Consider the following 25,053-nt stretch of genomic DNA (forward strand, 5'->3'; position numbering starts at 1 on the left):
GTACTTGTCGTAAGTACGGCCGTACGTATGTAAGAGCATCTTAGAGCCTTGACGCCCTGCGATAGAGAGGTGCCAGAATTGCAATACCAATTTCCAAAAACAGACATTCGTTACGGCCTTATGGGCGATAATTCGGCTGTTCATTCTCGAATCGAGCGTACCTTGCGAAACGCGAAACACTTAAATGACGTACACGACGAGACGAGACAGCCGTACTTAGACGCCCCAACCAGCTTCCTCAAAGAGGGTAGAATCTCAAACGATTCTGCTCGCTGACAGGGACTAAATCTGGCATGTGAGAGTAATGGATTCGGGGGGTTCGGGGCGTCAGTGGCGCGCCACCTAGCGCCACCGATCAGCGTGTCTCACTACCTCTTCCGATCAGCTGCATGCGCTAGCCCCGATCTGCCCAGGCCTGCAGCTTGGCGAGCCAAGCTTTTCCAGATGTGAAACTCTGACAGGGAGCCTTGGCGTCGTTATCCCAGGGTGGGGTCATGGTTGATGGGGGGTTTGTTCCTGATCCGATGTGTGTGATGCAGTGCGATTGCAAGGGGTCCGCGGCTGCCGCCGGGAATCGAAATGCTTGAAAGCTGAGAATGGCTGTTTGCTCTGCTCTAACAGGCACGGAGCTTCAGAGAGCTTAACGAAAGTAGCAACATCCCGCCGGCCCGTATCGCGGTCGATCATGGCAGAGTAGGTGTCAATGATGTGAAAAGATCGGAAGCGTTCATGCAAGTAGCTCAAATCTCTGCGTTCTCTGCAACCTCAGCGGCCCGATCAGTAATGTCAGTGTGTCGCATCAGGACTGCACTAACAGCAAAACCCTCCAGTCAACAGTTCTCAATACAAGTAACGGTAGTTTATCTGATACGGTTGCCTTGCCAAGCTGGTGTAACCCGACATTGAAATGCCAAGCTCCGTCTTGGGAGAGGATACCCGCCGGGCAGTTGAGCGTTGTGCGGCCGCGCGAGACCTGTCAAGGAAATTAGGGATCGAGGGGCGCATACACGTCATCGCGGTCACGACAGATACGGAGTATGAGAAGACCAGCGTGACATGTCGACCCACGACATGGGGCGTAGCCCCTTCCAGAAGCTCAGAGCTGACAAAAACTAAAACGTTGCGATGGCATCAGCGACTTTGGGAGACCGGTGTACGGTCACAGGGAATCGTATTTTGAGCCTGTGATGGAGACTCGGTAAGATATAGAATTGAGGTTGTGGGATTCCCACCCTGCGAGGGTGGCCTGATCGTGAGTCTTGGCCTGTCTTGGGCTGATGAACAAGTACCTAGACGGATGAAATTGGCTCATCATCAGATGTGTAGGCTGCCATCCACGTGGGTTGCCATGAGGCTCTGCCCATCGAACCCTGTCAATCGCCGGCAGTGGGCCGGTAGTTGGGTCCAGACCTAAGATAACACATTGTCGAGATCTCGACAGACCGAGGCTTACGCTGCGATTTTGAGCTAAACGCCGTTGTCGTTGTTTTCAGCTCGGTGCTATCGGACCCACCACGCGGATCTAGTGTGGTCGCCGTTGCTTTGATGTCATGGAAACTGCAACGTCTTTCCATCTGCTATGACGATGGGCTTTTTTTCGGGACATGTCAGGGGACTGGTGATGCAACTCTGCGCCGGGCTAGTTCTGCCGAGGAAAGCCGATCGGTCCTGTCCATGGAGGTTTGCACCGGAATCACGAGCCAGCAGCAACGGAGTGCCAGGTGCGAGATCCTGAGGAATTGAACTTCCAACCGGTACATCCTGATGGTTTGTGCAAGACGCCATGCCCAGGCTGGCAGCTGATAAGGACTCGACTCGACTGGTGAGCAGAAGGCGGTCGCGGAAGGCCCGGAAACTCCAAGCCGAGGTCCGAAACGGCAGTCCCATGCTTCCGAAACCAGAGTTCGAGGATCCAAGTTCGAGAAGGCGAAAGGAAGATGGCACGGGAAAGGCCGGGATATGTCTGTGGTTGGGGTTGGCTTCTGGCTCCGGCTCAGGGCAGACAGGACGACAAAGTTGCGGGCAGGTGGCAACCATTTTGGGAAGTTGGACAAGGCTTTCACAACCGACAGGCTCCGGACGACCGGATCCGCATTTCGGCGAGATGACCGGCAAATCCTCAACCTAAACCCACTGCCGAGCGCTGTGCCGCTTCCGTGCACCAGCTGTATCCCGGAGGAGGGTCCGATGCCAAGGGGCCTTGGTCCCGGGCCAAGACCCGAGCCCCGGACAAGACTGGTCTGTGCGTCGGGGGATCCGGGGCATCACCGGAGACGGGTCCGGACGTGCCAATTAGTTGGTTGCGACATTGGACTTCGGGGGTTCGGGAACCTGGGGCTCATGTAATGGTCCGTGCGTTTCTCCGGGTACCGGATAAGTCCCCGTGCCGATCCATTGCTCCCTCTGGGCTGGCTGGGAGAAGAGCCTGATATCTAGCATCGTGTAACAGACAACAAAACTACCACTCAAGGGTCAAATCGAAGAGTCTGCTGACGTGTGTTTGCTCACACCGCTGCGCTAGCACCACGTTGTGCGCTCGCCGACGCTGACGTCATCCTGATCACCGATCAACCCGTTCGACAACATCAACTCTCTAAGGAAGGCCAATATAGATGCTGTGATGCTGAACGTCTGGGAGATGCGACCTCACGCCGGCAATCTGCCCAATGGATGAAGTCACCATGTTTTTGTGCGTCCAAACATGAGGCCACTTGACCTCCCACCAACCACCACGCAATCTTCCGTCGGTGTTTCGCAGGCTCTTTTAGATTTCTTCCACATCGCTCGCCTTAGCGCAAGCAGCATCGGCATCCCGGAGATTCACCGAGACATATGCTCTAGAAACCCGGGCCAGCTGTCCAAAATCCGCGCGCGTCTTACTGCAATCTTCTACCAATCTGCCTGCACCGATGCAGCGGGACAGCCAATTGGGAGGCCGCCTTGTGGCGCACGTGGCGGAGGTGTTTCATGCGACCGTGGTGTTGAGCTTGGCTCGGGGGTTCAGGGGAATGTTGCATTTCCCCTGCAGATTTTTGCCGCCATCCAGTGCGGCCCGCTCTCAGCGGCAATGAAGTTGCCGTCGCTGGGGGAACACACTGAACGGTTGGATCGCACCAAATAACCGCTTGCGGAACCAGCGACGCTTGTCAATGGCACACATACCAGAGCGCCTATGGCAGCTTTAGTCTTTGAACAATCGTCTTTGGAAGCGTTGCGAGCCATATCGTCCCAGCATAACTTGGCGCGACACAGCGTTTGTGTTGGGGATTGCAACACTTTTTGGCAGCAGTTGTTTGACCTGAAAACCCTGGAGAATTTCGCGTGGGCGCGGTTTCGACCTCTGACCCTGGCAATAACAGTTCTTGGCGGACCCCATGGAGGGGTCGTGACCCCCAGGTGCAGTCATTTTATCTCAACTCCTTTTTTGCAAACTCGGCATTGTTATGGTTATCTGATGCTGTGTCCTTTGCTGAGTTGATGCAACATGTTTGATGACTTCAGCTGACTCATTGTCTAAGCTTTTTGGGCGATTGGGAGGGCTCGTGCTGCACTTTTGCGCCATAAGGTGGACGCTATTTCAGGAATGCGGGTTGTGTGTTTCGGGACGTTACAACGCCCAGATCTAAGGTTCGCCCCTGAAAACTGGCCGCCTCGGCGCATAAAGACTTGCAGTTGGGACGAAGGGCAAACATACCATTCGTCCCTTCAGCATATGTGTTGTTGTTGGGCAATCTCGAGAACCAGTTGGCACTTATAATACCTAGTGTTGCCCTCTCCGTGGGCCATGCCACCACCTCAAACGGCATTCCGTCATCATCGTCGCCAACAACACGTTAAATATCGATCAAGATGGTGGCCATACGATGGAGCGAGCTAGCTGCTCGTGCAGTCTTTTACCTCTCGACTAATCCAACATCACATGCCGATCGTGTCCTGCAGGCAGCCAAGGCTCTTCAAGGCTGGTACCACGGGCCATCGGGCCTCTGGACTACGACCGGGTGGTGGAACAGCGCCAATTGCTTAACAGTTCTGGCTGACTGGGCATTGCACGTCGGATCGAACACGGGGGATGTGAATGTGCCCCAGATTATCGCGACGACGTTCGAGAATGCGCAAAAGACGCATTTCACGGCGCGAAAGATCCTCTACGGGGATGGCCTGATGCAGTCGACATATACATATGACCCGGTGGCAAAGCGGGGCTTTTCCGAATTTCTCAACGAGTTCTATGACGACGAAGGGTGGTGGGCACTCGCACTTATCCGGTCGTGGGACGTGACGAAGGAGAACGCCTATCTCGACATGGCGGTGCGTATCTTTGCTGATATGCAGAACGGCACCGATACTGTCTGCGGAGGGGGGATTTGGTGGAGCAAGGAAAAGAAATATAAGAATGCCATCTCCAACGAACTGTATCTGAGTGTGGCAGCCAGCCTGGCCAACCGGATCCCAAATAACAAGGACCATTTTCTCAAGATCGCGAAGGATCAATGGACGTGGTTCAAGAACAGTGGCATGATTAACGGCAACAGCCTCATCAACGATGGGCTACGCATCCAGGAGGACGGGAAGTGCGTCAACAACGGCCTGCCGACATGGTCCTACAACCAGGGTGTCATTCTTGGTGGCTTGGTTGAGCTGTTCCATGCGACAGCTGACACCTCATATCTCGCCGATGCCGTCGCCATCGCCACCGCCGCCATCACTAAGCTCAGCGACAACACCGGCATCATCCACGAGGTTGACCGGTGTGAGCCCAACTGTGGCAATGATGGACCACAGTTCAAGGGCATCTTCATGCGCAACCTGCAGTACCTAACGCGCGTCGTTCCAAACCCCGTCTTCCAGGGAGTCATCCGCAGGAACGCGCACTCCATCTGGACGAACGACCGGAACGAGCAAAACCAGCTAGGCATCAAGTGGACCGGACCGCCGGACTTAGGGAAGGGCCCGACAGCGGCAACACACAGCTCAGCAATGGACGTGCTCGTTGGCGCACTGGCTATTTCGGGGCTTTAACGTGCTCCAAAGAGAGCATTTTGATAGTTAATTCTCCTAGACATGCCCGTTTAGCACTGTAACAGATACCCTTAGTCACTATTGTTAATCTTGATTTTTGTCATTCTCTGTTTTCTCCGGGAGAGAAAGCTCTGAATATAATAGCCCCTTCTGTGGCATGCCTTGTGTTGGGATATTGTTTCCTTGAAATCATCGTCCCTGCCAGTTAAGTCGGTTGTGGGAGGAGGGGGAAGTGGTGCCTGATGCAAGATCTCGCCGTGCCTTGCCCCGCTGTCGTGAACTTGGACCCACTCCTCCCTCTGCAAGGCCATTCATTCCAACAACTTCACCAAAACTCCAGCAAATCTCACCATGGACGCCCCCGAGGACGAGCTTGACATCAAGCTGCAAAAAATCTCTGGCGATCTAATCGCAGACTTTAACAAATCATTGTTACCGTTCCTCCGGAAGCAGGATGGCGCTGGAAAGTCGCCCGTCCGTTCTCATGTCCGCACCCGGGAGGCGACTCGCTTGACCGCATCAGTGAGTTCCAGAGCTGTGTTTTGTAACAAGCTTGCTGCTAACAATCGTGAAGCTTCTTGACCCCTTCCAGGAGCTACCACAGCTCCTCGATCCTCACCTGTCAAAATGGATACCCATCCTGGCCGATGCATTTCTAGAGTACCAGCTGACCCGACGGCATACTGCCGCAATGCCGAGTCGCTCTGAGCTTCTGATGCCGCTGCCACGGGCTATCTCCAAGATAATCTACACCTTTTGCAAGGTCCGCGGCGAGAAGGTCATCGTGCGCTTCCTCAACAACGAGGCTAAGTACCTCGAACTACTGCTCTCAGCCCTGGAGGAGGCCGAACAGGCTCAGGAGCCCCATAACCAGTGGACCTGGGAAGAGCGCTACGTCGTGCTGCTGTGGCTATCGCATCTCATGCTTGCCCCGTTTGACCTCTCCACGATCTCATCGCACGAGGTTGAGGAAGAGGAGCTTGTCCGCATCCCCGGCTTCGAGTGGCCAGCCGACCTGCCAAGCATCACCACACGAGTCCTCCCCTTGGCTATCAAATATCTGGCATCGCCAGGCAAGGAGCGGGATGCGTCCAAGGCGCTACTAGTGAGGATATCCATGCGCAGAGACATGCAGCAGTTGGGTGTGCTAGATGCTCTGGTTCGCTGGGCTCTTGCCGCCTTGCGGCCAACTAGGGACGAGGAGCGTACGCCATATCACTACATTGGCGTGCTCTCGTTTCTCGCTGGAATTCTGACGATATCAGCCGACACTTCAGACATGGACCAGTACTTGTCGACAATTTTCTACGCCGTGCATGGCATGGCTACGGAGCAGACTAATATTGGGTCGGCTCTGACCCGCAAAACTATAATCAAGGTAGTCAGGGCCATCGCTGTTCTGCTCCTCCGTAGGCCATTGCGGGACATGGAGAGTTTGGAGATGGTGGAAACCACGATTGGTTTTCTGTTGGACAACCTTGGAGACAACGACACTCCCGTCCGCTTCGCAGCAAGCAAAGCACTCAGTATCATTGCACTCAAGCTGGACTCCGATATGGCTTCGCAGGTCGTTGAGGCCGTCCTTGAGGGTCTCAACAAGAACGTCTTGCACGTTAAGGATCGCAACGACCCTTCTACTCCTCCGAGAAAGGACTTGAGCGCTGTTGACGCTCTTGAGTGGCACGGTTTGATGTTAACCCTATCTCATCTGCTGTACCGAAGGTCTCCCCCGGCAGAAAATCTCGCAGGTATTGTCCAAGCTCTGATGATGGGTCTCTCCTTCGAGAGAAGGAGCGCATCCGGCCACTCGACGGGCACAAATGTTCGTGACGCTGCGTGCTTTGGCATCTGGGCGTTGGCGAGGAGGTACACAACGGCTGAATTGCTCGCTGTGCCAACCCCTCGTCCTGACACATCCATCATCCAGATCTTGGCAATTGAGCTTATCGTGGCAGCGTGTCTGGACTCGTCCGGAAATATTAGGCGAGGGTCTTCGGCTGCTCTTCAAGAGCTCATCGGTCGCCATCCCGACACGATCGAGCACGGGATCTGGGTTGTCCAGACAGTGGACTATCATGCTGTGGCCCTGAGGACACGGGCGCTCCAAGACGTTGCTTTGGGTGCGACCAAGCTCTCCAGGAGCTACGGAGAAGCGATCCTAGATGCGCTACTTGGCTGGAGAGGCGTTGGAGATGTAGACATGGCATCGAGAAGAGCAGCAGGAACCTCGTATGGCCGGATCACGGCAGAACTAGCATCCACTGACCCGAATCCTGTCAACAGCTTGGCTAAGTCCGTATCAATGGTTCTAGATCGTCTCAAATCACTGGAAGCTCGGCAGGTTGAGGAACGCCACGGGCTGTTCCTGAGTTTTGCTGCAGTTCTAAATGCCCTTCCAGGAGCCATGCAGAAGTGGGACGCAGCTGTGGACAAGTTCGTCCGCCTTTCCATGGACGCTCTCCTGTGGATTCTTGAAGACTGCAACACCAAGACCTATCGTCGTCCGGAGCTCATCGATGAGGCGGTGAGCCGGCTGATCATCTCTTCGCTCCCTGTGTTGCAGGCAGCGACTTCCAGCACGGAGACCTTACTGTCTGGCCCATCGCTGAAAAATATGACTGGCCCGGATTTAGTAGCCCTTATTAACGCGGTAGAACAAAGACCCGAGCCTCTCAGCAGAATCGTTGCCCTTATCAACTCCAGCCTGCAAAGGGCGTTGGTGTGGCAAGATCTGGATATCATAGCCGCCGCATCACAGGCAGCGGTTGTTCTCATGATATTCAGCACCGCTACGGAACGTGATGAAATTATTAGAGGTTGGACGGATGCCGCTCGAGCACGACAATCGTCCAAGACGCGAACCACCAGTGGCCATTTTTCTGCTCTGGCCGCGGTGTATCCGATCGCCTCGACACTGGCTCTGGAAGAGGACAAGAGCCTGATATGCGATGCCATCGTGGAGAGATGGAACACTGACAAGCAGACGGACACCCATGCCTGCATCTTGCAAAGCCTAGCCAACAGCGAGTTGCTCAAGCAGAACCTCAGCGTCTTCCTCGAGCTTGTGGCTGAAGGCCTAGACGATTACACTACAACTGCTCGAGGCGACGTTGGCTCTCATGTCCGTCTGCAAGCTATTCGAGCCACCAAGTCACTCTGGGAGAGACTGGACGACCTTCCAGCCAACAACAACCTTACCTCTGGACTCTTCTTACGTGTCCTACGGCTAGCAGCTGAGAAGCTCGACAGGGTCAGGGTGGAAGCACAGGCAGCTCTGGCCGTGACACTGAAGCCAAGGTACGGCAGGCTCTAGTCACAACTTCGTGGGATACTGACGCGTTTCTAGCTACTCGACGGAGCTCAGGAGGTTAACATTCTCCTCCAAAGCATACTTCTCATTCTTGCTTGACCTCCTCCGAGAGGATTGGCTGCTCCCGGCTTTCTCCGGAGCAAAGGCCGACACGGAGGGATGGGTGGACAGTTTGATGGCCGGATTTGTGTCGTCGGCTGACACTGGAAATGAAGAACTGGTGATCGCCACCCGGGCCGCGTTGGCTGAGTTCTGTGAGAGATCGACAGCCAACGTCGAGTTGATCTGCACAGCTCTGGCCCGAAATCTCAAGGCCTGGCAGGGTACAGACCGGGTACTCGTCCCGACGCTTGAAGTTGCAGCGTTCCTTTTCCACATTGGCGTGTTTGCCCGCTGCGGCGGTGTCAACTACAAGAGCATGTGTCTGCAAGTCCAGAAAGCTTGTTACAAGACAGGCAACGTCCGCAAGATCGAGGCATGCATCAGGATGTACGGGGCCATCGCAGAACTGGGCCGGAACGCCGTCTCCACGACCACCGAGACCGACGATGCCCAAAAGATCAAAGCCGGCGCCCGGGAGGCTCGAATCCGGCTTGGAGCCCTCATGTTCCATCCCTGGCCGAGGGTAAGGGCCATGGTCGTTGACGAGGTCTGGAGTCTCCATCATGATGATCCGGCTGTCGAAGATCTCAAAGGCACTGATTGGGGACGAGCAGAAAAGTCGAAGATAAAGCGATTGGTCGAAATGCTTGGTTTGGCGTGAGCTTTGACCGCTCTTTTGTGCTGCGGGCCAGTCTCCGAACCAATCAAAAGCAAGCTTTCCCAGCCATCCAAAATGCTTCTTTTTTCATGCCAAGAACCGTTGGCTCTACCCCCCGGCCAGTTGTGAAGAGGACATGTTCGACTGCGGCCGCGGCGCGTGGCAGCCCTGTTGCTGTGGAGCAGGGCGGCGTCCACCCGGAATTCATGCTTTTCGCCCCGAGCAACGCCAAGACCCATCCTCTGACTGTTTTCGTCTTGAGGTGAGGCCGGGTAGATGCAGAGAACTTTCATGAGAAACCGGCAGTTGAGAGCCACCATGGCCTTGTTAATGAAAGACCAACTTCCAATCCTTTCTGCTCTTTCTGCTTGTTACACGATTACGTTATTCAGCCTTGACAAAGCTGTCATGAAACGGCGGCATAGACCCGCATCGTGCCTGAGATCAAACGTCACTAGTATCGAGCCATAATCGGGCCGGCATCCAACGTTGGGCAGGTCGCCGATTAATATCGGCTCGGGGTCACACCACCGTGGGATGGCCAGCGGTTACTTTGGCTGCAGTTATGTTGTAGTGTATTTCTATCTGGCGATGACCACGTAGCTGACAGCATCTGCCCGCAGCCATTTCGATGAAGGATCTTTGCTATGCATGATGGTGCATGAGAAACGGCTAGGCACGGGCCAGATGGATTTGTGATGTCGCCGTTGGGGGCATGAAATCAGATCTCCCCTACAGAACGACAGGAAAAAGTGGAACATGTACATACACCGAAATGGCCGATATGAGATCGGGCGTCTAAAGACAGAAGCTGCCCCAGCCGTCACCTGAACGCGGCGATGCCAAGGAGCGGATCTTTGCGGGTGCCAGCGGGCTTGTCGGACAGAGAGTAGCTCGGAATCAGCTTGGGGCGTTCCTCCATTTATCTAACGTCTTGACAATGCCGGTCGAAGAGTAAATCTAGGGGGTTGCACGCTGTGCTAAAATTGACAACATGATGCTTGCTGGCTATTTGAAAGCAGGAACACACTGACAGGTGTAATATAAAGAACTTTGAAAGCCCTTCGACTCGTAAACTAAGTTGTCGTGCTTCGTCGCTGAGCGTCCCACCTAGCTCCCGCATCAGGAAAATGTCAACGCGGTTGGCTGGCAGTCCATGAAAGGTTCATCAGGGCTGTACACTGCATCAATTGATCTAACTGCTGAGGAGCAGGCAGATGAGAAGACAGGGTGTGAATCATAGGGAGTTGCGATGTTGGAGTCAAGAAATTCGTGGAGCCGCTGAGGTAGGCATGCAGATATCCTGTTCTGCAAGACGATTCCTTGCCGCTGCCCAGAGAAAAAAAAACGCTATTTTTTTCTTCTCTGGGCGTCGAAGCTCTTCGCCCGACTAAGTTACGTACGGGCCGTTATCCGCCGAAGCTGCACGTGCAACGCCGTTTCTGCATTTTTTTTTCGTTGCAGATGCCTAACAAGCACCTCCGGCGGCTGGCTAATTTGAGCTTGCAATCCTTGCGGTTTACACTATTGTTTATCCACAGTACATGGTTTGACAAGGTCCTCCGCCACCTGCCTTCCTTGAAAGGCCTCCGTTGTTGGGGACTGGGGGAGGAAATTGTGAGGCTGTTTGCGGACTGTTCTTCTTGAATGAGACCTTTAGAGGTTGTAACGGCAGCATCGTGCCCCGTAAATGCAGCCTCTTGGCGACACTTGCGTGGTTAGCCGGCAAGAAGACCGAAAACGCTGCCAGTGGGGCCGCAAACTTCGGCAGTTCGGACACAGTCCTCCATTGCGAACCGGACGGGCTAGCCGCAACGTTTTGGTGTTGTTTTGGACGGGTCGATCCCGAGGCGCTTTTGCTTGAACACCACCGAGAGGCTGGGGGAAATATGGCAGAGTCGCAATGAACCTTAACACCAAAAAAAAGCTGCGACCGACGAACGTTGACAGCGCGATATAGAGCCGCTCGTTAGTCGCAAAAATAGCAATTAGCAGAAGAGCAAGGCCTTCCTTTTTTTTTTTTGCCATGCAACGCTCGGCTAACAGCTCCATCTCTATCTCTAGTGACGGTTGATTGCACGAAACAAGGGTTGCACATGCCGCTGCGGAGACCGACCTACGTACCCAAGTAGCAGCTCACCACCGTTGCCAATTGCACGTCCCATCGTATCTTGCCAAATTAACTCTGCTCTAGGACGAGCCACCACGTCTAGCATATCTGCGTTCCTGCCATATTGAGAGAGGAGCAGGCAGAGCCATATGAATCTCATCGTTACACGGCGATCATTAATGCGTGTCGGGCCTTGCTGATGGAGATTAGGGCGTGACGACACGCAAGGCAACGGCGAGAGAACCTCTTTGCTCCCACATATACATACAAAATTTACGCCTTTGCAGATCTATTTGTACGTATTCAGCCACGGACCGAGGGCGAACGGCCATTTTGGAAGATTAGAATAGGATATGATGGGGATTGGATTTGAAGCTGTGAACAAAGCGGTGCGAGGGGAGTCGTCGCTTCTTGAAATTCGCTGCCCCCTCCACTCCTGCCGAGGTGCTTGCTGTCTTCTCGAGAGCTACTCGGCGGATGGAGAGAGTTTGGTAAGGTGATGGCGGGTGACAGGCTGATGATCACCTCCGCATTCTGGATGCTTTGGGCGTCGTGACCCTTTTTCGTCACCCCCGCAACCTGCTTTCTCCCTTCTGCAGCTGTCTGCATTTACGCGAGACTTTAGGTACAGTGCAAACAGCAATGCTTGGTGGATGGCTACTGAAATGTTTCCTTTAGCACTAGGTCAGGCGGACACAATCGAAGCAAGGGAAAGCAACGAAGTGAAGACTTAATAGCAAGGATTGCTGTTCCCTCAGCGTCCCTCGAACACGTGGGAAGTACAGGCTGAGGCCATCAATTCGTTGCACCCTCTTCTTTTCGCTGCCAGTAGCCTTTTTTTTTTCATCGAGTGTGCGAATGAGATGCTGGATCTCTTGAGGATTTCCCGCACCTGCAGACAACCCCGACAATCTCCTCTCTTTTGCCCCTTGTGATGCGCAACATGCAGCCAAAGAATGAGGCTCCCCTCCCGCCCCATTTGGCTCAGTCCGCCAGGCAAGGTAGCGAGCGGGTTCTTCCGGCCATCCGCACCACATTTGCATGAGCGCGTGGATGGTGGATTGCTACTGCCCTCATGAAGGGCATCTGAGAAGCTACCACGGCGTGCGTCCATGAATGAGCGATGCTTGGGCCAGAACACTGCACAAGCACAGATCTGAGATGGAGAGTGGACCAGCGATGCAACATGCAACCAGCCATGGGGCCTTTACGCAGCAGCAGTGCAATGTAGCGAGTGCGAGTGGTTGAGTGACCCTTGTTCAGCTGGCCAGCCAAAGGCCAGAGAAAGAAGAGCTCTGCTTGGTCTTCCAGCGTCAAACAGACGCAATACCTCCGCACGAGGGAGCCCGAGCTGACTGTGCCTATCGGCTCATTGAAAAATGCACGTGAGTTGACTGAAAAAGAATGACATGAGCAAGTACTTGGTGTGAAGGGCCCATCCTATGTGCAGATTACATCCAGTATGTACAGTTACCATAACGCTAATGAGGGAGGTTGTACGGTCGTCGACTATGTTGGTCAGGACTCGGCTGATGAGAACGCAGATGGCAACGCAACGCAAAGGCCCAGCCCAATTGTGGAGGTCCGCAAGTTGAGGCGAGAGCCCCCAGCAAAGCGTCCAGCCACACAGCGGAGGAAAGTTGGTGAACGGCAGCTATGTGTGTAGTTGTACTTGCTGTCGCGATCGACGTGCAGCAAAAACTGCAAAACCGCATGAGACCAAGCCAACAAAGGAAGCACAGGGCGTGTGGGCTGCCCGCCCACGGCTTGATCTGCCACCTTCTGCTACCTAGCCATCCATCCATCGGCCTTCGGCCAGCAAGGAGCGGCATTTTCCTGTCCGTTTTATTATAAGTACGCTGAGCCCTCGGTTTGTGCTGACTTGTCTACATAGAGTGTCTTCTGGTTGTTTTCTGCATTCTTGCTGCTATGTGTTGTCGATGCCAGGCTGACGGCTTCTATTTCTTGTTTTGCTGTCATTTTCCCATCTCGCATCTCGACTCAGCGCCGGCCGCGCCCAGACACCAGACAGGCCGACCGCAAACTGCAAGGTTGTGGACGGACGCTGGACAACCCGATATTGGTTTCCACTTCCACTCTCCGAACCCCAACGGCTGCTCAAGACTACACTAAATTCCGCTGGTGCTTGCGGGTGAGCCAACAACAAATATCCAATAGTGTAGCAGTGTTGGCCCGTGCTAGGCTTTCCTGTGCCTTTCTGCTTGCTCGAAAAGGGACCCCTGGCCGCTGGAAACACACGGCAGCGCTGCCCGCTCTTAGCTTGCGGATCAGCCAGCGCACTAGTCCACGCTAAGGAAGCTTCCCCGGCACCCACCCGCTTCAACTACACGTTCGGCCCACACCCCCCTTCAAGTTCTCGCCCTTTTCCGCCCTTGTCTCCCGTCTCGCTCTTCTAGTCGCAATCCCACTCTCACTCAACCAGAGCTGACCGCGCCAGACAAAAAGCAGACAAAACCAGACGGGCGAACCGTCGAGCCTGTTGCACTTTCTGGGCTGACTTATGCCTTCTTACGTCTTTTGGGTGAAACCGTGTGAATTCTGTGGTGCGGACTCGAAGCCGTGGAAGATCGCTGCTGCTGTTGGCTGCTGGCTGCTGGGGCCCATCTAAGTCTCCGGCCCCTTCGACCCCCATAGGTCCATCTCCACTTGTCGCCCTCTCCCTCTTTTCTCCGCTTCCTCGCTGCTCTGCGAAGGACCTAAACCGTTTCCCACGCTCCGTGGCGAGCTTGATCTCACACCATCACCTGTTCGTCCGACCTCGAGCATCGCATTCTCCCTTCTCCCCCTTTTCATCAGCAGCACGAGCACCACGAGACAGCACGGCTATTTTATTTTACCATTGAGTGAACTCCCGGACATTCGGATTCGAGAACAGAGAGACCAATCTAAACACAATCCTAACACTGCCCTCTCTCGCCCTCTCGCCCTCTCGCTGCCTGTTCCCTGCTCCCCTCTCTTTGCCCGTGTCCCGAGTGTCCACTGCCCAGCCCGACCAAGAAGCATGCTCACTACCCACTAAACCTTCCTCGAACACACGCCGGAATTTTTGCCGATCGCTGCGACAGCTGCGCTGCACTCGCCTTTCTCACCCTGAAACTCATCTCCCTATCGCCTTTTCTCCATCATCATCGCCGTCAAACAACGACGTCTGGCTCAGTCTCGACGGCTGTGCGCGTTGACAGCGGCATCACGCGCTCTCGTTTCCATCCAAAACTCAAATCACAGATAAGCACAGTATCATAATAACTGGTGCGTGCCGGCCTCGCGACGCACGCACCCCCCCAAATCGTCAAGACGGCCGCGTACTTACGCAGAGACGCTCCTTCCGGCGAGGAGGAGGAACAGTCACTCGAAATGGATACGCTCAAGTTCCTGACTGCCAGCATCCCTGACTGGCAACGACGCCTAGAGGACTTCGACGAGCAGATCGACCAGCGTCAGAAAGACCTGGCCCGCCTAAACGAGGTGCAGGATGCCGAGGCTTCCGGCAGCGGCACCAAGAGCCTACGGCCTAAGGGATCGACCGAGTCACTCAAGGCCCGCGACGATGGCGACGCACACCCCCGAGAAGTTGCAAGAGACGTGACTCCCATGGATGTCGATGATGACGACCCCGAAAAGAAGGCTGCTGCCGCTGCAGGAGCTGCAGCAGCTAGATTTGACACCTCTGCACAGCGACCAGCCGATCCTCAGACACAGCAGCAACCACAGGTGCAACAACAACAGTCCAACACCCAGCAGGCGCCCCTTAACCCGGCTGATTCTCATGCCCAAAGGCAGGCGAACGCAGCCCGTGCCGCCGGGCAAGCCCGCGCCCGTGCCACTCTCAAGAAGCGTCAGCGCACTGATTCGCTACTTAGCCAGCCTCGGGACGAAGATTACAAGCCAAAATACCGCAGTCGTAGTATGATTATCGTGTACTATGACAGCTACGTGCAAATTTTTTTCGAGGAACTGGTCAAGTTTGTCAGCTCTGCCCGCAATATGATGCGCAAGGCCAAGATGGCTGCCAAGGTGGCAAAGATCCGCCGCCAGGCTGAGCTCGATGCCACGGATGCTGACGGCAGCAAAAAGCTGAACGCCGCAAGCAACAATAACGCTGACAACAACAATCCTACCACCGCTAATGCTACCACGCCGGGTGACGCTCCCATCGAACCGGCCGAGAACCTCAACGATCCCGCCGCCATCCTTCCAGTTCTAGCCTTCCGGTCCACGCGTCGGATGAGCCCTAGTGCTGCCGCTTTGCTCAACGCTGCCCGCAGCGGCCGTCCGCTCTATGGCCAAGCTACCCAGGCTGTCGCGGCCTTGGATCTTCAAAACGACGAGCCCACGGTGTGGGACGAGCTCGATAAGGGCCTGGAGTATGTGCAGAGTATGAGCGAGCACGCCGCGCACCAGTTCTTGCGCGATGGTGAATGCGCTGAGGAGGTGTCGAGCATTAAGCGGCGGCTCGAGGAGGTGCTCGAGCTGGCCCAGCGCGAGATGGAGCGCATGGAGAAGGAGGAGGCGAACGGCAACAAGCAAGAGGACGCCAACGGCGAGGATGACCTCACGCGTGCCCGGAGCTACCGTCTCCAGAGCATGCGCAAGTCCGTCCTGGGAAAGGACAAGGACTCTATTCCGCTGCCGCCGCTACCGGCGCCGATCCTCCCCGAGACACATGGCGTGCCGCCCGCGGCCAAGCCGACGCAGCTCGAGGACGAGGGCGTTGAGGCGTAGGGCATGAGCCTATGTAACGATCAAACGCCCAATCGAGCAGTGCGGTACTGCTGTCACCCCCATTTACAGCCACAGACAGACAACGCCGCAGCTAGTCTGGCTTGGCAACAAGTACCCAAGCCTACTCGGCTCGATTCGTTCTCTGCCCTGCTCCGATTACGTTAAGCAATGACATCTTTATATATCAGTGCGGCGCCCTACAGTTTGATGGTTCTACGATTATTGATGGTTATAACATGATGGATGAGGACATGCTTAGGGTTACTTTTTTGGGGGGGGGGGGAGTTGGTTGGACTTGAATATACAGTGCATTGGGTTGTTCCCCGACAGGGGACTAGCTCTCGGGTCTTTTCATTTGGCGTCTGCGAGAAAGAGAGTTTTGTCGTTCTATTAGTCTACATCCAGCAGGAGATACCATGAGGCCGGCGTCTAGGGAACAGGACTGACCCGGTCCAGCACAGCACACACAGAGAGATTTCGTCATTCTTGGCTACAGGCAGCAGCAAAAGCATATAAGTAGGTTTATTTTTCTCTCCGCTTCATCCCATTTTTGCTTCGGGTTTTATCGAGTACTGGTCTGTTTCCTTTGCGTCTCTGCTCTTGTGCCTTTGTTTTCTTCCTTCGTCTTGTTTGACATTTTACGAAGCATGGCGATCGCGCAGAGAGGTGGCTGGCTGGTGGGCTTGTTGGTTGATTGGTGGGCTGGTGGGCTGGATTTGTGATTGGTTGGAAGCGGAGTCCAAAAGTGTTTTTATTTTGTCCCTTGAGACCGCACGAGACACGACCTGCAAAAGTTGGATGGAGAGTGTAATGGGATATACCACTTGAGATCTGTTCAATGTTGTTAAGGCCGAGAGTAGAGTGCAAATCCCATGCATGTCTGCTCTGCCCCGTTGGTTTGGGATTTTCTTCTGGTCCCAGGCAATACCCGAATTTTAAGAAGGAGAGGTTTTCCCAAAATAAAGACTCTTCTCGGTTCGTTGGCTTGTTACAGGAGGAGATACCCAACGTTTGGGGCTGTGTTGAAGAGAAAAGGGGGGGGGGGTTTTGCGGTTTACGAGGACGTGATTTGGATGGTTGGGGGAGCAGGCTGGTCACAACTTGTTTCTCTGCCATCCTACACAGTACATGATACAGATAACGCTACATGATTGCTCTACACAATCATTGCATATAGGGGTAATACATCTGTTTGGTACGGAGTGCATATTTTATCTCTTGAAGCTATCTCATCCCGCTTGATGAGCCAAGGTCTCTCTCCTGTCTTTGCGCAATCACACCAGAGAATATCTCACGCACACGATGCATCGATCGACCTCACAGGGGCTGCTGGCCCCGGTTCTTGGACAGGCTTTTTCTCACTCCCATTTCATCAATGCAACACCATCTTCGCCTTCTAGAAATCCTGTCCCTCCTCTCGGATCCCTGGAGTGCTTGCATTATGCTACACACAGTTCAGGCTGCACTCAACCACGCGCCACGTCAGGCGCCAGACCACAGTATCATGACCGCCAAACAACCTCTCAATCCTGGCGGAATTTTGCCGTGTGATATGGGTGTGTATGCTGACGTCACCTACCAAAACGATTATTCACCCTCCTTTTGTTGCCTATTCTAGGCAGGAGGGCCACTCACGTCTTCAAATTTTTCACCTGATTGTTAGCTTTCACTGACGTCGACAGGGTACCGAACCCGGCGGCGATACGCGCCCTGAAAATCTCGGGACCGACTGCCGGGCCGATGGCACATGTTTGTTATCTCGGATGTCGGGATGATCACAGAGATTCGGCGGCGGCGCTACTAGACCCTAGTTAGATAAATTAGGGCTGATCTGGCGTGATTTCTCGCACTTTTTGGGCAGGACAGGTAAATGCCTGCGGTTATTTTGTGGAAGGGGGGGGGGGGGAGGAAGGGCAGGTAAGTTTTGCACACGTTGGCGCTGGTTGTTGGTGATAAGTATGCTACACAGTCATGTGTGCAGGTTGCTGTTGCGGCGGCTGCTGCTGTTGGTGGCTTACCTTAGGTTAGGGATGCATGAGTGAGGCCTTTGATGAGATTTTCTGATTTGTTGCTTCGTTTAGCATCCACGAAGTAAATATTGGCTCTTTGAATCCTCCATGTAGTACGCTACAGCATCTAAACTGTAGGTAGGCGGTGTAGACTCTCCCACCTGAGTAGCTACACAAGGAGATGACGACATAAAAGATCAGTCAGTGATTTAAGCGAGTGTCTTAGGCAGTGCCCTAGGCAAGGACTCGACGCTGTAAGAATATGTAGACACAGTCATATTACCTTCGTAGGGCGACTTTACACAGACCGAGTCGGCGCAGCGTCAGCTTCCGGCTCGACTTGCCTCTTGCCCTTGTACAGAGTTGGCTAATACGGTGGCTTGCACATTTTTCAGCTTGTTGCCCGACCACCTGGTAACTACTGGTTAACTTGTAGATCTCTTTTGCCGATGTTATCCTCAACGTGAAGTGTTCGCCTTTCGCTGAAATTTGACGAAGTTTTACTCTCAGCCAACGTCGCAGGATAGTAGTCTCTTCAGTAGGCCAACACAGAATCAAACTCCTCTGAGCCACCCAGACCCTTCATCTCCTCCAGTGAACCCCACGACCAAGTCCCTTGATCTCGACGAACCGAGACAGTATACAGGTCAACGTTGTACTCACATATCTCTTAACACCAGACCGGATTACCCTACCGAGTAAGCCACCCGGCTATCCCTTCCCTTCTCCCCTACCTATCCATAACCGCCAGCGCTGTCTGTCTCAACTCCTCAACCTAATCTGGGCGCCACCGCCTCTTCCAGCCACCCCTTCCTTCCCCGCGCTAGCTTGAGGGAGTATCCAACATCATCATCACCATCGCCGAGCCCGAATGTCTCATCGACGCTAGGGGAGAAGCTATAACGCTCTCTAGAGCCACGACTGCAACGTGGCATGGCAACGTATCGGTGGATTTCGGGCTGTTCCGTCTTGTGCTTGTGCCTGTCTTGGAACGGGAGACACCACGGTAGGTAGAAGCTACGGTATTGTGCTCGGGACCCAAAAAGGGGGGTCGCTTCCATCGTGCAGGTGGCACAGTGTGTGAAGTTGGCGACACAACTCACGAGGCCCAGTTGGCGGTGATGGTTGGGTAAGCGTCGCCAACCGCGGCAGGTAGGATATCACGAGCTTGGGGATTGGCTTGGGCTATCCGTATTGCGATCGAAATGTCCATTGAGGAAGAGGGATCAGGCGATGGGGCTCCATAGCGAACAGGGCTTTAATATATGGACCTCTCTGAAAGCGATGACCTGGTCAAATGCTTCAATTGAGCCAATCTGGATGCCAGAAACTTGCAGAGAACACATCGAAGTTAATCTCTTTGACTTAGCTCTCTCATTCCGTCATATCTTGTTCCAAGCTATGAGGTGGGTATCACACGATGACCGTTGAAGTGAGAGAGATAAGGCTGAAACTTCACTGCTCGTCATGCGGACTGAACCCAGTGCTGTCATAACACACTACACAATAACCCTGCAATGATAACAATGCCATGATGCCTTACTCAGGCGCATAACCCGATGAAAACCCCATACCAAACGCCGTACCTGTAACCAAGCGAGTGTTGATGGAGATGTCATTTCAAAGCCCCATCTCCATCCAGTCCCCTAACCCTGCCAAACGCGTTGCGCGGAGCGGACCAGCCCGCCAGCTGCCCCAGCCCCACACATAGGCGGGGTTCAAACCGATCTCAATTGCAAACGAAGACTCTCCAAAACATACATCCAGAAATCCACCCACACAATCAGCCCAGCCTCCACAATACCCAATACGGCGCCTGACTGATAACAATGGACGCCAAACGATCTGCCGAAGCGCTTGTCCCCCGTTTCCAGTTCGAACGGCTGCTCAATCAGGGTACGTACGCCATCCTTGGCCCGCGACGACCCCATCACCCACTCTCGTTGACAAGGCTGACATTCCCCGGCCAAAACACAGACCAAGCCGGCCGCCGATCAGCGCTGTACGGTGCCATCGACGGACAACCGGCGCTTCTAATCCTCGAACGCGCCCCATTCCCAACGTCCACAGCCTACCTGGGCCGTGCGGCCAACACCCTCCGGGCGTTAACCAACCTCGGCGCCAATGACATCTACCACTGGTACCTGGCTAGCAGCGGCGTCATCGAGATTCCGGTCGAAGAGAGCGAGGGCACGGACGACGAGTTTGCCGACCTCAAGATCAACCTCATCTACCCGTGCACAGAAAAGCATGTGAAAAAGTACAGCAAGCAGGGCGTGCGTTTCGTGACCGAGACGCCCGAGATCTACCGCGATTATGTGCGGCCGTACATGCAGGCGCAGCGCGAGGCGGGCCGACTGAACTGGGTGTACAATATCATTGAGGGCCGGAAGGAGGTTGAAGACGTTATTTACCGAACGCCGTACGGCCAGGATCCCGAGGAGGGCTTCCTGCTACTGCCGGACCTGAACTGGGATCGCAAGACTGTCGAGGCGCTGCACCTGCTGGGCATCGTCGAGCGGCGGGATTTGTGGAGCTTGCGCGACCTCAAGAAGAAGCACCTGCCATGGCTGCGGCACATGCGCGAGAAGCTGATCGAGGCGACGACCAAGGTGTACCCTACCGTCGAAGCAGACCAGCTCAAGCTGTACCTGCACTACCAACCAACATATTACCATCTGCACATCCACATCGTGCATGTGCAACTCGAGGCGGGGGCAACGCAAGCTACGGGCAAGGCGGTCGGGCTGGAGAGCGTCATGGAACAGCTAGAACATATGCATGTAGGACCGGAGGATGGCGACGGCAGCGACGTAGGCATGGACCGCGTCACCATGTGCTACACGCTGGGCGAGGCGAGCGACCTGTGGGTGGACGTGTTCGAGCCGCTTAAGCGGAAGAAGCAGGCTCGCCCGACGAGCGAGCCCGGTGCAGCTTCTCAATCTCAATGACCAGGTCGTTGGGGCTCGCGCCGTGCGGGCAGTCGGTCCACTTGCCGCCATCACGGATACAGTAGATCTTATTATCAAGGCGGACGGTGCAGGACTTGGTGACGCCGGCCTAGGAGACGTTAGCTTGTTATTTGTAGATACCCAAGACCACAACTTACATTAGCCGTCCGCTGCACGCTATCGCGCAGCATGCCGACGCCGTAGGCGCCATTCTCGCGTGTGGCGCACTCGTTGAGGGCGTTAAAATCGAGAGCGTGCTCCAGCGCGCAGTCCTCGATCAGGCTACGCTGCGGAATGTGCTTGTAGTCGCGCGTCAGGCACATGGTGAAGCCGAGGAAGGCCTTGGGCTCGGGGTAGAGCTTCTGGGCGCATAGCTCGATGATGTTGCCGAGGCCTGTGGTTGTAAGTGTGTGTCTCGGGTTTGAGGGGCAAGGGGAACGCACACTCTTCCGGGCCATGCTTGCAGGCGACGCCGTCGTTGTCAGTCGGCCTGGGAATGTCAGCAAGCGTTTAGGCTATAGTTGCAGGAAAGAGTACGTACGTCCCGATGAACGACAGTGTAAAATTGACCTTATCATGCACGCGCACCATCGTAGGAAGCACCAGATCCCGAAGGCAGTCCTGTGTTGCGTCAGATATGCCCCCAATGAGCGTATCTTTGGCCGTTGACGTACCCTTGCATCCGGGCACTTGCTCATAATATGGGCCTCGAGAGGGACCAACGTTTGCGACTTCACCGGCGTAGACTTTTTGGGCAGTTCCTCCTCGAACTCGTCGAAATCGGGCTCCTTGTGGAAGACGCCGCGTGGGTCGATATAGTAACAGGCGAGCAGGTACAGGCCGATAAAGAAGGCAACGGCGGTGATACGAACCAGCCGTGAGCTGGGGCCGCGGCGCATCGGCGGCATGGGCTTTGGTGTTGTTTGCATCAAGTGTTTCTCCTCCATCAGTGTGCTATCTTTTGGGAAGACTGCGGCGATGGTCTCTAAACAATGAGATGGCGAGGTTGGTGATGCTTGGAGATGATAATCCAGGGTTGGAGCTGTACTGTCTGGGCGGCTCAGGGTTCAGGCGGCAAGCTGTAAGACCGAGGTGGGGTATGGACACAATACAATAAAATGCTGCCAAGAGCACTATCCCATAATCCCACATAAAACTCCACAAAGCTGACACATTTTTTTGTACCGAATACAGTCGCCTTTGGTGGGTTCGATCACAGCAAGTCAATACTTGGTTAACCTCTCTAGTGAGCCAATGGGTACCTAGGGCTACTCGAATAACGTCTAACTTACCATCTCTACATTTCAGTGAATGTTTTGGATCAACACTTTGTCCGGCCACTGTCACAGAGTCTGAGTGCTAAGAGGGTAGAGTTTGCTGGCCAACTACCCCTTTGAATTAGAACTTCTCTCAGGGTTAAAGCTGGGAAAAATCACCTAAAGGGCCATGCAAATATTTCCGAAGACACTACAGAACAAAAAACGCACGTCTTCGTAATATACCCGAATGTACTTGCAAAAGACGGAGATCTTTTGCGTGCATTTTGGTATACTTGATAGATGCAACTGGTCGGTGTTACGGTTAGAAGCGCGGATCAGCAGCTGTCCCGCAGCGGTGTGGTAGGGAGCCAATGGAGAGCCCACTTGGCTTAGAGGATATGGTCAATGGACAGGTAAGAACGGGTTCGGTATAGTGATTAATCAGAAGGATGGAGGACTCTCACCGTGGTCACCCAGCGACAATGGTGATGAAAGATGCTTGGCAAGAACTTCAACCCTATGACAAGCACCCCAATGGCTTCGAATATAGATATGTATTTAGAAACGCCCATCCCCCGGAGTGATGATGAGGTCTCCTCAATCAGCAATAGAAATAGTTGTCAACGAACAACTGGTGATCACAGTAAATCACATACACTACTATATGGGGGCCCTGGTCCTTCAGGCTCTATAACCTGTCTACTACCTTGAACCCATCTCGGGAGGTTATGGAATCATCACAGTCGGGACATATATATGAAAGAAAATCCAACTTTGAGTTGGTGGATTATACCCTCTCGACCTCTGTAAGCATGGTCAGCTGCGAATTTCTCAGCACCTCCATACTTAGCTATGACCCTGTTAACGCGATATGTTGTGACAAACTCTGCCACTCGCTAGACAGAGGGGGTGAGCAGTACTAAGGACAGATTTGATCAGATGTTGAACTCTCTGATCTATCGTCCTTTCTCCATTTGTACAGCCATGCATCCAACTTGGTTTTCCGGCATGTGTGCATTTCTTAGTTCACTGCCTGTTTTATGATCTTTTCGGCCATTCCCAGGCTGTTTAGCTCACTGGGCCTTTTCTGTATGCATAGAGCCTTTTGCCATGCTTTTGGTCCAAAAACCTATAGAGATATCTGGCCCTAGTGGCTATCCTGAATTCGATTATCCTTGCTTTCTCAGTCCATGTGTCTTATATAAGAACAATCTCGCAGCGGCTGACAGGGTTGGAAACAGTTGCACTATACTGTAGGAGGAGGGATCGCCTAGGCAAGAGCACTAGGACTATAGCTTTATGCTTCCGTAGTGGGAATGAGCATCGGCAATTTGGTTCACCAATTATGGCTGTATGGATATTAACATAGGTATATTTAAGTATAGAAGGAAAGCAATCTTCGTTATCCCATCTCTTTATATTCTTCTCCTCTTTCAATTTCAAAGAGGGTAGATCTGTCTGAGACACCAAAAAAGGGAGATCTACCTGAGACAGGTGACGTTGTTCTAGTTCCCCCCTTGATCAAAGTGCTGGATCGCTGGTCGTGCTGGGGACAGAAGCGTGGCTAAGGGAGGGGAGTCTGCTAAATAACAATAAAAAACTTTCATGGACCACAACGAGTGTCTGGCCAGACCTTTGGTTTTATGGGCTCACCATCATTGCTGTCACAGGTATTCTCACTGTTAGTATGATCGTGTTCGTCACTCCTGCCCTCGTATCTACCATTGCCGTCCTCCTCATCTTTCTTGTCGCTTCTGTCTTCGTTCTCATCAATGTCATGCTGAGCACCCAGGAGAGCAAAAAGTGCTAGCTGCCCCAGATGCCTTCCAGTGTGTTTGATGTATTATGTGAGATTGCCCAATTTGTTCCTGGAAACTTGGGCAACTCATAGGTCCCATCTTCGTGGGACCTTCACCAAGAGCGATAGCTGAGTTGAGCTGCTCTTCACTCGCCTTCAAAAGATATCGCTCGATGAGATGTTCCTTGAGATCAGGTTCAGAACTGTAAAATATATTGCACTGGAAAGGGCAGGACCATGAGCGCCAGTGACACCGGAAAACGTGATTCTGCCATTGATGTCGTCTTTCGAAGTCTAGATCCTGTTGGATGCAGTTCGACAAAAAAAAAAAAATCAGATATAAGGGCAAAAGTCACCGAAGACATGCCTCCTCACAATGAGACGTGCACATATACATGGGAATGGTAAGCTCAAGACATCACTCAAAACCATGACTTGCTTCAGGCATGTCTAGTGCTTGCTACAATCATCCTATAGCAGAATGTACATTCGAAGACTTCTTGCTCAGCTGCAGCTGGCAATGGCGGCACACGCAAGTCTCCTCTGAGCACACTGGTAGATGAGGGCATAAGAAGTCAATGGAAGAGCCATGCTTAACCTCTCATCCTCATCAACTATGTCCTGCTGAGAGATGAGACCTGACAGCTCCTATACATTATCTGATATAGTAGATACACCATGCTTGAAAGAGCCCCGGTTCTGGCAGTTTACTCCATGTCCTAGTATTCTTCGTTTTGCTCTGCCACAAGCGACTCCCAATCCAAAAACCAGCTGTTCATGGCGCTTCCGGCGATGATAGAGGAATTGGAAATGCCTTGTGATCGCTTTGCCGAGTTCCTCAGTCATTGGGGGATTCTTATTCGGGAATTTGTCTCTCACGTGTGCGATATCTTATGGTTCTCCATATCTCACGTTATCTAAGCTTCCAGAATTGTCCTGGAGATGTGTTGTCGACCCATGCTTGCTAGCGGGTTGCCGGACCCGATCCGAATGCTTTTGGGATCTGAACTGAGGAAGTTTAAAGATGTCTTGCAAGGATTCCAGAACATTCTGCAAGAGAAAGACAATGTGAACCTGAATCTAGAGGGCTTCTC

The 25,053-nt window shown here is 53.6% G+C and overlaps 5 protein-coding genes across 5 annotated transcripts; 4 read left to right on the forward strand and 1 right to left on the reverse strand.

Annotated features, from left to right (window-relative positions):
• Positions 1-3,849: 3,849 nt before the first annotated feature.
• CTHT_0038080 (uncharacterized protein) lies at positions 3,850-5,019 on the forward strand (the record flags this gene model as incomplete). Its single annotated transcript, XM_006694167.1, has 1 exon — positions 3,850-5,019. One exon carries the CDS (start codon positions 3,850-3,852, stop codon positions 5,017-5,019), a length of 1,170 nt encoding a protein of 389 aa, XP_006694230.1.
• A 351-nt stretch (positions 5,020-5,370) lies between these two features.
• On the forward strand, positions 5,371-9,092 carry CTHT_0038090 (uncharacterized protein; the record flags this gene model as incomplete). Its single annotated transcript, XM_006694168.1, has 3 exons — positions 5,371-5,541; positions 5,594-8,316; positions 8,366-9,092. 3 exons carry the CDS (start codon positions 5,371-5,373, stop codon positions 9,090-9,092), a joined length of 3,621 nt encoding a protein of 1,206 aa, XP_006694231.1.
• A 5,482-nt stretch (positions 9,093-14,574) lies between these two features.
• On the forward strand, positions 14,575-15,942 carry CTHT_0038100 (uncharacterized protein; the record flags this gene model as incomplete). Its single annotated transcript, XM_006694169.1, has 1 exon — positions 14,575-15,942. The coding sequence occupies one exon, from the start codon at positions 14,575-14,577 to the stop codon at positions 15,940-15,942; it is 1,368 nt and encodes a 455-aa protein (XP_006694232.1).
• Positions 15,943-19,780: 3,838 nt separating this feature from the next.
• CTHT_0038110 (putative mRNA decapping protein) lies at positions 19,781-20,902 on the forward strand (the record flags this gene model as incomplete). The annotated part of the gene is made up of 2 exons (XM_006694170.1): positions 19,781-19,847; positions 19,929-20,902. The coding sequence occupies 2 exons, from the start codon at positions 19,781-19,783 to the stop codon at positions 20,900-20,902; spliced, it is 1,041 nt and encodes a 346-aa protein (XP_006694233.1).
• Positions 20,903-21,021: 119 nt separating this feature from the next.
• On the reverse strand, positions 21,022-21,810 carry CTHT_0038120 (uncharacterized protein; the record flags this gene model as incomplete). Its single annotated transcript, XM_006694171.1, has 4 exons — positions 21,022-21,296; positions 21,346-21,392; positions 21,444-21,523; positions 21,577-21,810. The coding sequence occupies 4 exons, from the start codon at positions 21,808-21,810 to the stop codon at positions 21,022-21,024; spliced, it is 636 nt and encodes a 211-aa protein (XP_006694234.1).
• Positions 21,811-25,053: the final 3,243 nt, after the last annotated feature.

The sequence above is a fragment of the Thermochaetoides thermophila genome (assembly GCF_000221225.1).
Source record: "Thermochaetoides thermophila DSM 1495 unplaced genomic scaffold scf7180000011816, whole genome shotgun sequence".
Classification (NCBI taxonomy): domain Eukaryota; kingdom Fungi; phylum Ascomycota; class Sordariomycetes; order Sordariales; family Chaetomiaceae; genus Thermochaetoides; species Thermochaetoides thermophila.